We start from the raw sequence: 13,809 nt of genomic DNA, 5'->3' as shown, positions 1-13,809 counted from the left end.
AGGGGGGGGGGAATGAGCCCAGCCGCCCATCAAAAGTCAAAAGCCTGCAAAAGTCTCCCAGAATGCATAAATCATCAAACATTTCAGTCTCTGACACCTTGCATATCAGATCCAAGTCCTGTTACTGAAAATCTCAAAGTCACATTAAACACTCATTACACTGGAAGAAATAAGACAGAATCTTAAAGGTAGGTCAGCTGGTTTTACTTTCATTTAGGATATGCTGAAAATCAGGACTCTCTATGGAATGATGTTGGTACAGTAGGACCCTGCAATAGTACTTTGTCCTTTAGTGGATTATCTTATTGTTCAGTGTTACTTTTACCATGATGATTGGAATGCATTTTATTGCATTAAAGAGCAGCAACACTGCAAACAGATGCATATGTTTAAAATATTTTTGTGATGTTGTTACTAGCTTACAGAATGTCTTTTAAATAAACATATATATATTCTGTGATTCAGATTAACATCTGAAAGCATTATTTATTGCTCTTACAAATTATTTTCCTTGTATGTTAGGCCTAATCTTTCATGGTCTTCTTGAACAGTGAGGTAACCCTGTACAGTAAAAAAAGTCTAAATTTTTATAATGTTTTAACATTATGTTAAACCCAATGTTAAAGATAATGTTTAAACATTATGATTTGTGTGTATGTGAATGAAGGATGATGGCAACAGAACAGCATACTCAGCAAGGACAGCAGTATGCATTTTGAAGGATCTTTGCAAAAATTATGATAAACCATGGATCTTAAGGATATTTTTGGAGGTGATAAAAAGGGCAATTAGAGGAAAAATACTGTAAAACCATTCAAAACAAACTGCTGGTGGTTAGCTCTGAGACAGAGATATGGACAAAAAAGCGAAACAGAAGCAATTTGGGAGAGAAATGAGAGGTGAGGTGTGATCAGGAGCAAGATTAGGTAGGGATTTGGCGATGAGAAGGAAAAGATTGAATTTTGTGTTAAGCATAATTCAACCTGGGTTATTTTCCTTTGCAAAAAGCCTTTAACATTTTGTTCTGCTCTACAGAAATTCTCATGCTGTAATTATCACTGTAACATTTGAGTTCTTTTCAGTACAGTTGCGGGCCAGTATATGTCAGATATCTCGTGTTATGTGTTACGTGTAGTTCATTCCTTCCTTCTGACCTCTCAGGTGGAGGAGTAATAGCACAGGTGAATGTTTTGTTTTGGTGATTTCTTTGGCTTGATTGTTTCAAATTTATATAAAAGGAGAGTTGATTCAGGCTGTAGCTACACACAAGCTGTATTTTGCACTTACGCTAGGAATAGGAAGTGTGAAAGGAGAAGGCAAGGAAATTAAGGAAAGGTCTGTGCTTTACAGTGCTAAATAGTGAGATGTTTGATGATTCTTCCATACTGAGGGACTTTATTTAACAGTCTGTGTGTGGCCATCTGGACATTTGACTTCCTGTTCAAAATAACTTTTTATCTTCCTGATCAAATGATCTCCAAACCTAAGAATTGGAGAATTACTATACACTTGGCACAATATGTCTGAGGAAACTAGTTAATATATTAAATATCCGTGTCCTAAGGGATATAGTCCTCTGAAAAGACTGAGGTAGTGACCAAAACCTGTTGACTTACGGAGGTTAAATAGCACAGTCACCACTATGCTATATAAGAAAATATACATCTTGTCACAGAATGAGAAATAAGAGATTGAAAGAAATACTTTTTGGGTTTTATGGGACATGAAAATATCTGGATTAGAAAAGCATCTGGAGTAGACCAGAGAGGCTATTCTCCTGCCTTCAGGCAGAAACAAACATACTCAAGGCATTCCTGATGTATATTCTGAAAATACTTTTTAACCGATAATGAATCTCATTGCATCTTTGCCCTTTCCCTGTGGAAATTTTTAACAGTTTATAACCTTCCTGTTTCCAACAACTTTTTGTGCAAATGAAAATCAACCATTACTCATTTCTGCTGAATAAGTTGTGAAGATTTCTTCATGGGTCTTTCATATCACTCTCCTGCTTATAGGGACATTATGAAATCCCTTTTCTCTTTCTTCTCTTTCTTCTCTCTTATTTTCTTTCATTTTCTTTTTCTTTCTTCTTTTTCTCCTCTTTTCTTTCTTTTTTTCTTTCTTGCTGGAAATGGTCTGTCAGGTTCACTTAGGATGATTGTACCACAGACGGAACAAACAAACAACAAAAAACCCTAAGCAAACAAAAAAAAGCTCATGGCTTTGTATTATTATGTGACGGAATTAACTTAATGTAATTTAACAAATGGAAAAAGAGATATCCAGAACACCAGGCTCCTATTAATCTGCCTTCAGTAGTCTTACTAGTCTTTTGAAGAGAATAAGGAAATAATTATCTTTCTTGAAGTAAATGCAAAGTAGAGTAGAATGCAACAGATGTTTATCAACAGTCAATAGTTCAGGATTAACCTGATCTCCTTCTCTGATAAAGCACAGTATTTTTTTTCTCAGACAGGAGAAGTGCAATAGATCTAGTTTGTCAGATGTCAATAAAACATTTGATATAGTGTAATGATGGAAGTTATTAGCTAAACCAGGAAAGACAGAGTTTAAGAGAAGAATTCCAAAGTGAGTTGTGAACTGTCAAATGGAGTTGCCTCTCAATTTATACTGATGGGCTAGAGGCTGGCTGAGAGATGTGAGTTGCTCAGAGATCAGTGCCAGAGACGATCCTATTTAATGCTTCAACTTTGGCTAAAAATTAGGAATATCTTGCTGAAATGTGCTAATGATAAAGATTCTGCCTAGAAAAATAAGCAGAAATATTTGGATGACACAGTGGAAGTTACAGTACAGAGTGATACAGGATTTCCATATAAAGATGGAGGTCATTGGTTGGAAGTGACAAAAAGAAGATGAGTGGGAACGTACTGAAGGTGTTTAGTGAATTGAGCACTCTCAGGATGACTTTGAGCTGCTATTTTTTGACAGTCAGCAAAATGCTATATATTAAGCAAATTAATTTCAGTAGAGAAATACAAAAATGTTGATCAACTCTGAAATCACAAAACATTGATAAAACCTCCTCTAGGATACTGAGAATGCAAGTGCAAGCGGGAGCAGAGCTATGAGGAAGAACTACAGAAAATCTCTTTTCCAACAGGAGGACTTGTTCTCACAAAAATACAAACTAAGAAAAGTTTCGATTGCTCTCTGCAAAGTAGTCAGACGTAAATCCCAAAGGAAAACAAAAGTTGTTCAAGACACAAATCAGTCTTACAAAAAAATTACCAAACAAAACAGCATCTGTAAACTCTCTATGCATAAATTTTGGATGGAAATTAAAAGCAAGTATATCACACTTGAAAGGATTAAGTTCTAGACTTTCCTTTCAGAAGGAGTCACAGAACAAGAAAGTTCTCAAAATGGAATCAGCAACGTTTTGTAAGAAGCAGTTCTTAAAATGTAGGTGTACTCAGTGGGAAGACACAGAACCCAATGATGGGGGACTTACTTCCAGTTCTGTTTTGTGATGATTTCTAACTTCAAAGCCTGCTTCTGGAGGGAAGTGCCATTTTGAAGGCTTGTTTTGTTGTGTTGTGTTTTGTATTGCTTTTTATGTAATGCAGCCTCATTTATAAAGGAGACTAAAGAATTTAATTAGCTAGAAACATAGTGTTTTAATACAAAAAAACTGCAAATTATTGATTCTGAGTGTACACATTTTGAGTCTATACTAAATGATAAACATAAGGTAAATAAACTATATGATTACATCTGCTTAAATATACAAATTTCTCTAGCAAGATGTATATGGACATTTTTATATTACCCTCATTCTATGGAAAGAAAAGTGTTTGAAAATAATGGAGTTTACAGTGATAAACCATATTCCTCATGATACATCTACTGAATTCAAAGAGGTTTTTTTTTGTAATATCTACATTCTGGATACTTAGTGTTTCTTTAAACTCTATTATAGCAGGTTAGATCTGTCCAAAAAGTGGACAGATGAGCATCAGATTATGTTGCAGAAGTTTTCTAATGGATTTAATAGAAGATAAATCTTATCATTCTATCTGATAAAATAAACTAACAGAATAGTGAGGGCGGAGAGAGAACTTTGGGAAATGGTCTCATAGTCTGATTTAAACTTCAGTATGCACTAATATTAAGATATTGTTTACTCCGTTTTTCTAACTACATTATCTTTAGAACAGGAAAAATTAGATGAGTAAAAAAGAAATTTTGCAGATGCAGACTACACTAGTCCAACCATCATAGTGGAAACATAAAATTAACATCAAGGAGTTTGCTGAATATATCTGGTTTTATGACTTAATACGCTCCATTAAATGATACAGATAAATATCTGGTTTTTATTTTTCTGAAGGTAAAGTCATTTACCCCAGTTATACAGTCAATAATGTGGTATCTTTACTAGTTATGCTGCAATAAAAGTAAGCTATACTGCACTAAAATATGAAACTAGTTGCTAGCATTATGTGTGAGACTTCATAAAAATAGCTGGTTAAATTGGTATAGGAAAATGTTTGGTTTGGTCACTGAAAAATTACTTTTCAAGTAATGTATGTTCAGTGTAAATGAAGTAGAAAATACATAAAAGCAAGTTATTCTGAAAGGCTGGGAAAAATACAAAACCATATTCAGATTTAAGAACTTTTGTAGTTATTTCTATCTCTGAATAGAAGTTACTTTTATGAGATTATTTTTGAAATGTCATTGCTCTTAGCTTTCCTTACTTTTTTACCCACCAGCTATGGATTCATGTAAATTGTTAATTGTTTGAATGTTTAAAAATGTGCTGTTATATACCCTTGTTTTTCTTCTACAGTGTTGAGAACATAACTGAATAGCAGTAATCAGCTCTATCTATTCATTTAGCCTGCCACACTTACAAAACTAAATGAATTCATTTAAACCATGTTCAAAACATAATTTATTGAACTGCAATAATTGCCTCAGGTGGTTTCACTGTATTTTACTGTGAAAAGAAATCTTTTAAATGTTTTGGTTTTTGTTTTAGAAGAGCATTTATTTAAGAGCTATTTTTAAGCAGACCAGTATTTTCTGATCTTTGGAAAAGAATGGGTAGCCTTGAATAATAAAGGTTAATATAGGGTATAAGACAGCTATACTGTAATATTCTGAGGTACTTGTACTGGCATGCATAAAAATAAAAATAGTTTCTACATGTGAGTACACAATGTTCAAATCTCTAATGCATATTGTGACAAAAGTTATTCTTGGCATATATTATATATGTATAAATATATATAAAATATATATATAATAACATCTTGCAGCTGTTAATTGGAACTTGAGGAAATAGGAGACCATAATTTTGTAGGGGGATGACACAGACACTTCCAGTTTAAATAAATTTCTACATAGGAAAGCAAAGATTTCCTTGGGTGGTGTTTATGAAAGTATTGTTAACTATCTCAGGAATACAATGAACTTCAAATTTATCTTAGAGATAAGGATATTTAATTTTTAATGCAATTTTTAAAGTATTTTGTTTTTCTAATAGTGAGTCTCCTAGTTTTGATTTTTTAATGTTATAATAAAGAAATGTAGATTTGGCCAAATGAAAATGAAAGAAAAGCTCCTTTAGTTCTTGATCAAAAATGCAGACCCTGTACTGAGTCTGATTGCAATAAAGTTAATAAGAAAAAAAAATTCTTTGAAATGGTATTTCAAAGCCCTTTCAAAGAAAAGAAATTTAATAGTTTCAGAGGTTAAAGTACATGATAATTCCCATTTTTGACTACATTTGATAAAAAAGAACCTGGCCAAAGTCAAATCTTTAAAATCACATTGAGATAATATTTCAACCAATAAATATATGTTCTGCTATAACTTTGACTTTTTGCCATTCCGCTTTTTCTTTTGCATTCCTTCAACTCTCCAATAAGAGTGTAGCTGGAGAAGAAAAGCAAGTGTGTGAGAGAAAGGTGAAGAATACTTGCCACAAATCCCTGAGAAGGAAAAACTTATATAGCTTTTATAGTGAAGCCTATTGCTTGTTTTAGTAATGCAGCATTACTAATTTCCTTCCATCCTAGCCAGCAGGCAGCCTCCCTCCCCTTTACCCCATTGATGACAACAGAAAGATAAATAGCAACTCAGTGGCATTTTGTTTTTACTTTCAGTCAACTGTGGGACTGGACTCCTCGAGGCGTGACACCACCTGCACAGCAGGAGGAGATGTGACTTGTGATGTTCTTTTGTTTTGACAGCTCAGTACCAGTCATACGTAACTTAGAACCCTGATTTATGATGGGTGGCTCTATTCCACCTTTAATGTGGTTTTTTACTGTTTGTAAAAGGGCTGTAGCAAAGCCGTGATGATCTTTTATGCCAGTTGTGTGTTCAGATATAAATTCTGTTAATCTGCCTAAAATAACAAGGATTAATTATCAGACAAAGGCATGATACTCTGCTTGTGCAGCTCAAAATTTAGCTTTATGTAAATCTTGGTGCTCGTTTTGATTTTTCTTTCTGTCTTTGCATCTCCTCCTGACAGGTGTGTGCCCAATCACTGCGAACATGGTGGAAAATGCACCCAGACGTGGGACAGCTTCAAGTGCACTTGCGATGGAACTGGATACAGTGGCGCCACTTGTCATAATTGTAAGCCATCTTGCAGCTTCAAAATGTCAGTGGAGGAGGGCAGACACGTGTTTTAGTTGAGATAAAAAACCAAAGTCTTCTTTTCTGGTTGTTAAAGATCCTCAAACCTTTTTTGAAAGAAGGTGTTGGTTTAATCATACTCCAGTTTGTCTGCATAAGGATGTGTTTATATAGCACTGTGCTGCACCACACAAGGGACCAAAGCACTACAGATGTGTTGGTTGGGTGTACTGAGCAAACACTTTCTCAGCAATTGCACACAAGGTAGACTTTCAAATGGACACAGTGAATCTGCCTTAAGCTACTGGGGAGAGCTGCTGACTGCTGCTACAGATACTTATTTGGGTTTGCTGATCCCAGAGTGTGTTTATATACTGATTATCAACCATTTTAAAATTTAATTATTTGCTCTGTGTTTATGGGTTTCTCAAATAAGAATATTTTCTATGAGCCCCACATGCTCTACACTATTAAAACACAGAAAGAAGAAAGGTACAGTTGCTCTTTTAATCGATACCGAACAATGCATGTATCTTCTGTTCCTTCTCTCATGTGCTAAAAACTGGGATTTTCATCTGCAAATGTATTCTAAAATGCCTAGAAGATAGAGAAAACATATCCAGTCCTTACTGTCATCACTTCTTTCTTTTGCAAAAAATCTCCTAATATTGACAAGAGAGAAAAAATGCTTTTGAACAGGTGAAAAGCTGAAATTGAAGCCAGGATTTGAAGAGATACAAATTTATATTATTTTTTATTTACCTTAAATACAGCTGTGTAAAATTCTAAAAAGAAAATTATGGAGTTGTTTCATTTTTAATCAAAAAAACCAAACCAATGAGAAAACTTTGATTATTCACAGTTGTCTGGATTGCAACAAAACCTATTCCATGGATAAAAATTATATAAATGTAAGATGGGATGTATTTTATATATATATATATATATAAAATAACTATTTTTATATATATATACACATTTGATGGCAAAGTTCTCTGTGATCTGGCTACTGAAATGGTAAAACTGAAAGGGCTAAATGGCAAATGAATGTTAATTAAAGATAAATATTTAAGATACCAATGCTTGGAGGAATGATTTCATGGCGACCTTTTTTCCACCAAGAAAGAGTGTGCACAGTGATGGTGTGGTTGCATCTAATCTTTGGACAGAAAATTCAGGATTTACAGTATTCAGTATTTCAGTGAAAATTCAGTGAAAATTCCTACATATGTGATAGGCTAAGTTGCTTAACTGCAGAAATGCGGGGATGGAATCTCAGTTGAGTTTATTTTCTCTAGTGAGCCTCTTAAAATAAGTATTATCTTTAAGAGGAAAATGTATTGTGTTGGACTGCTGCAGCTGCATTCCCCCAGGTGCAACCAGTAGCAAGGCTGTAAAAGTATTCCCGGTAAGCATGCACCCAACAGAGCCCATGTACACTGAATATACGTATATGTGTATATATATGTATATATCTGATCAACTGGCCGATCAGAGCACAGACAGAGCACACACATTAACATGGCACCAATGGCCTCATCCTGCTCACTTCTCTGGCTGAGCGGGTTGCATGTCCACAGAACAGTGAACATCCATATGCAGAGTGGATCCCTCCACCAGCTCAGCTCAGGCACTCAGCCCAGTGGCTGGCCCTGGACTCCAGACTCCTCAGTTCCTGATGCCTGGATGTTGGATGGCACAGCAGGGTTTTTTTTTTTTGAGCTCACCCTCCTGCCATTGTCTGTCTGTGCTCCTTTATGGGTGTGCAGGCAAGCTGTTAAGACACAATTAAACATAGTTAAGCTTTCTTCTTGAGTTCCAAAGGGAAGTAACAAGGACAAGTGGATGGCATCACTTTTCTGAAATCCCATTTATTACAAAGAAATGAAATAATAACCCAAGGAGATGTGACATTTCATTTAATAGGATTTTCACCTGCCTTTTATGGATAAAACAATGCAATAAGGCAAGTAAAAGGCATTGCTGAACTTCAGTATCAAAAGAGGGATTTGGAGTGTATTGTGCTTTCACTATGGAATGGATAAAGTGTATGGGATTACATACTCTGTCCAGGTCATTCGAAGACACATTGTTCAAGAACTTTTACTTTTTTAATTCAGGCAAAGTTTCTAACTTGGATGTGTAAGCTTTAGTTTTGTTACATTTTTGTGTTTAAAGAACATAATCGTAGTTTTTACCATATAGTGCTGTTCTTTAGAAGTCTTCTTTCTTACAAAAGAAGGTTGAGCCGAAAGTTTTTCACTTGATAAATGTCCTGTCAGAACTTGTGAAATCTTATGCCTTTCTAGAGTATAGAAGTTAATGGCACAAAAATGAGTGAAATACAAAAATTTGAGCGTCAAGATATAGACTCAGACAACCTTAACTCTTCCTTTATTGAGCAGGCAATAGCTATCAGTATTTATAACAGCGTGTTCCAGCATTAGATACAACTACAAATAAGGAGGGGATTTGTTAAAGCTTGCCAGAGGTTATGCTGTCCTGAGGTCTGGGACCTCAGCTCTGCTACGATGGTGCTGACCCTACTGTCCTTTCCTACTTGTGCAGTGTGTGTGTATACTTGGACATGCTTGGTGTGCTGCCTTTTGCTTTTGAGTTTTGAGGTTTGTGGCTGTAGCAGTACAAAAGACATGCTGCGGGAGGAGGCAACTTGGAATGATGACTGGCATGTGGTATAAAAATAGCTGAAAGCAATTTTAAACAGCATTGCAGATTGTAAGAAAAATATAGCAGATGTCATGATTCTACGGAGCAGGAAAGTGTTCAGTACCATTTTACTTAAAAATAAGATTATTTTACAGAAGAGATTATATTATACTCCACAGTAAAATATGTGGTTTTTTTCTCAATGTGTGGTGGATATATTAGCATTTCTCAAAGAGGCTGGAGTCAAGAATATGTTAATGGGGACTGTAACTCCATAGCTGATTGTAATGAGTTTGAGTTTTGGTGAACTTAAAGGAATAAGATAATTCTGTATTACTGAAAAGTTTTTTTCAGTGAATTGATTTTGCTCTGGTCAGGTAATTCAACACTTTCCTGAGCTTTTGACCTGAAACAAGGCAAAGCTTTGCAGCTTTGACTGAATTTCAGATTGCGGTTTTAGGTTCCTTTGAAGTTGAAATTCAAAGACAAACTCAAGGGATGAACTCCTTGAAGTGAAACAGAGAAAAGTGTTTGCATGAAAACCTTATGAATCAAAATGACTTCATTTCACACAGGTCTGACCATAATATATTTATAGTATGATAGTGAAAACAAAAATTAGTCTAGAGAGATAGAGAAATATGGGGCTTAGACATGCTAGGAACTATAAACCAAAAATAAACAACTAAAGAAGGAAAAATTCCTAATAAATAAATCTGAAATAAAACATGAAAATCTTATTGTCTCTCCAGTTGTGTAAATAAACTACACTTGTTTGATATTTTAAGATTATGAAATAGTTTACTTTTCAGAATATGACACTCTTACAGGAAAGCTCTTCACCTTTCAGAGACACACTGGACACTCCAAGCTCTGTGTCCACTATCTTGTTATTTGTCAGAGGCTTAAACTGCCATTCAGAGGAAATAATAATTTGTTTCATCCTGCTACAGCTGGGTCCCTGGAGTTCAATGGTGAATTAACCAAAATACTGGAAAGTTCTATCTCTCAGTACATGGTAAATACCCTGGGAATCTACCAGGTTTCTTTCAACAAACAGATATTCATGCCCAGGGAAATGCTGTGGCCTGGCAAATATCACACTAGAGCATTGATTTTATCATTAGACAATACTAAAAGATAAATGAATGTATTTACTTAAAAATCATGATTTACAGTGATAAAACATTTACAAAATTATTTTAAAATTAATTATTAGTGTTATAGTTAACAGCAAGTATCATTCTTACTGCTTTATTTTATCAGCTATATTTTAAGCCCTGACTAATTAATATTTAAGCCTAGCAAAGGCTGACCTGCCCATGCAGAGTTCTTAGAGCAATACTTTTCTAAAGCCTAGTGGTAATCGGTTCCTGAAACCTTTGAGAACAGGAGTTCATTTTCCTTGTTACTTCTCTTTTCCATTATGATCTTCAGGTAACACTGCTCTGCTGCACTTCGCATGAGTTATACATCTAGTTTTAGGCTCTAATGTTCTTCTGGTGTTTACAGCCTCTTTAATACAGAGTGGTATAAGTTATCCTGTATCAGGATAACTAATGATCATCCAAGTTTCTTTGTCTCCGATTTTTAATATAGAGGTCAATGCGTGCTTTCTCTAGAATCTGCATGTAAAAGAAACATATGAAAGGGCTTACAGAGTTTACCACATCTATGATATACCTTCCACCTCCTGCATAAATTTGTTAGATTAAGGAAAAGGTCAGAAGCACCTTGTTTGATCATATTTGCCTTCTCCTAATAGTTTCCACTAGGAAAAATATTCAATTTACATGTAAAAGATTAGTCTTAATTGTCACAGAATCATAGAATATCTTGGGTTGGAAGGGACCTTAGAGTTCTTCTACTTCTAACCCCTCTGCCATGGGCAGGGACACCTTCTGCTAGAGCAGGTTGCTCAGTGCCCCATCCAACCTGTCCTTGAACACTATCAGGGATGTGGTATCCACAGCTTCTCTGGGCAACCTGTTATAGTGTCTCACCACCCTCACAGTAAAAAAATTCTTCCTAATATCCAATCAAAGCCTGCTGGCTTTCAGTTTAAAGCCATTCCACCTTGTCTTACTACTACAAGCCCTCCTAAAAAGTCCCTCTCCAGCTATCCTGTAGGCCCCTTCAGGTACTGAAAGGATTATAAGGTCTCTCAGGAGCCTTCTCTTATGAGAGACAAGTTCTATTATTCTTTAATTTGACCTCCAAACAAACACTGTCCTTACTTTTACAGCTGTAGAGATTCCTTCAGAAATATTGGACAGGAAATCTTCAGCTAGTCCGTAGGAGTGGCTAACATCCAGATCACAGTCTGTTGACTGCTAGTTCTGTAAAAGAGTAGGAGAAATACAACCTTGCATACTCTTGTCACTAGAAGCAACAGTAACTACATCGGAATATACAGAGAATGCAACTCTGCTGAGAAAGAATATAAGTAACTTTTACATTTTTTAAATTGGCAATTTACTGTGTTTTCAAAATGAATATTTGAAACAATATAGTGGTTCTTAGTTTCCATAAAAGAGAACTTGACCTCCGAATTCTCCTGTCTGTCTCCTCATAGTTTGTTGGAATAAACATTACCTATATTTTGGAATCTGATTCAAAGTTAATGAGGAATAAAGCCCTAATCTCCTCTAAGTAAAGTAGTTTCCAGGAGGTGAATTAATACTGCATTCAAACTCATCAGCTCAGATGTGTGAGCAATGCTGATCTTGGAGAAATAGGAGGGGAAATGTGAGCTAAAATTTCTAGAAAGAGTCTTTAGTTCTCTTCTGCTGTTAGCATCCTTTGAGAAAGAACTTTCAACAACTGATTGTTCTCTGCCAGGGATGTCAGTATCAATTTATTCTTCTCCTCCTTTTGCACATTCTGTATCTGAAGTAATTAAATGTTCAAATTTGATACATACTTTGCAAAACCTCTTTTCTTAGATGTTTGTTTCTTTTCTGTTGAGAATAAAGATTCTCAAAGTCTGTTTATAAAGAAACTAGTTTTATTTACAGAAGTTTATTAAAAGGATTGTATAACCAATAACTTACAAAAGAGGCTAATCTCTTTTTTTCAATAATGCTTTTCAGAAGAATTATCATCATAATTTATAATAGTCTTTGTGGATTCATCTTCTATTATTTATTACATGTTTTCAAAGGATTTAACATAAAGCATTTCTTTTCTAAGGTTGGAGACTATTATTAAATTATCTCTTTTTTATTAAAATGTAGTTTTAAAACAACACTGAAGTTGTTGTTTAGTCCTCACGTGATTTTTCCTGTGAAACATGTAAGCCCCATATTGCTGCATTTTTCATATGTTTCTGTAAAACTGGAAAAGAAAAGCTTTGTACTCTGTTAATATTTGGTTTTTTTCAGTTTGGAGATGCTGCAGTTTTTTGGTTTTGAATTCCAATATTTGTTTAAAAATCAGATTGTTCTTAGTTTCAGTGCTATAAACTATAAATCTTCTACTACTAATTTATTATCAGCTGAGCTGAGAACTGCTCTGTACCAGGTGTTTATAAAATGCAGAATGTGTAATAAATTGGAAGGAACTTGCATTTTTGTTGTAAGGAAATGGATGGAGTCTGTGTTCCCGACAGAAAGGGCTGCAGTTCCAAACTGAGCAATAGCATCAATAGTATTTAGTGAAGGTTAAGTGGAGAAAATGAGCATTAGGATGCAAAGCAGAATATGAATAATCAACAAGCAGTAATTACACTGAAATTAAAAAATCAGCTGGAAATAACTCTATCAGATGAGTTGTGAGAGAGAGTGTAAGGGCTGAAACTACATGTAATTAACAATAGATAACTTTAAAGCAGCTCATGTATGCCATAAAATCAAAGCCAGAATTAACCTGAAAAGGATTCTGCATTTAAAGACTTCAAAATTAATTAGCTTTGTCTTAAACTTTTCCATTAAGACAATCTAACATATTACAGACTTCACTGTTAATGCTTTTGAGCAATTAAAGTTTTTTAAGGTACTGATATTAAAATCCCGTTGGCAGCCATTAGACAGAAAAAACATGTTTTGAAGTCACTATAATCCTAGTTTCCTCAGATGTGAGAAAATAAAGTTAATGCAAATATCAGCTCCTAAAGAAGTAACATAGTTGAAGTAATGAGAGCTTCTTCAGATATATATGCAGACATATTTTTATCTGTCCACATGTAATTTTTTTTTAATTTTTTTTCTAAAAATTCAAAATAGGGGAACATATACTGAGTTTAATTATGCTTGCCATTAAAAGACACCAAAGGATACCAATGTACCAATGTACCAATTTTTTTTTTACTAAATGGAGTGAAACCCTGAGATACTTCTGGTGCTTTGTATATAATTTGCCTTAATACCTTGTATAACAATGCTTATCTTTATAACCCTAAGTATATGAGTCTCACAGTAAATAAGCATAGAGAATAATTATTGTGAGTCTTCTTATGATACTTCTCTTCGGATTATACATATTTCAGGTTGTGGAGTTTTTGATACAGCTTGATTCCTGTTT

General features: G+C 34.6%; 1 protein-coding gene across 3 annotated transcripts in view; it reads left to right on the top strand.

Moving 5' to 3' along the window:
* Nucleotides 1-13,809, top strand: part of CNTNAP2 (contactin associated protein like 2) — a 1,017,942-nt gene that overhangs the window by 664,219 nt on the left and 339,914 nt on the right. For all 3 annotated transcript variants that reach the window (XM_027655885.1, XM_027655886.1, XM_027655887.1), the window contains one exon: nucleotides 6,515-6,621. In XM_027655885.1, the coding sequence (XP_027511686.1) occupies nucleotides 6,515-6,621 (107 nt within the window). The remainder of the gene's footprint in view (nucleotides 1-6,514; nucleotides 6,622-13,809) is intronic.

Source organism: Corapipo altera, unplaced genomic scaffold (genome assembly GCF_003945725.1).
Source record: "Corapipo altera isolate COAL_440 unplaced genomic scaffold, ASM394572v1 59, whole genome shotgun sequence".
Classification (NCBI taxonomy): Eukaryota; Metazoa; Chordata; class Aves; order Passeriformes; family Pipridae; genus Corapipo; species Corapipo altera.
Note: the sequence above shows the minus strand (reverse complement) of the source record. Positions and strands in the feature narration are given on the sequence as shown.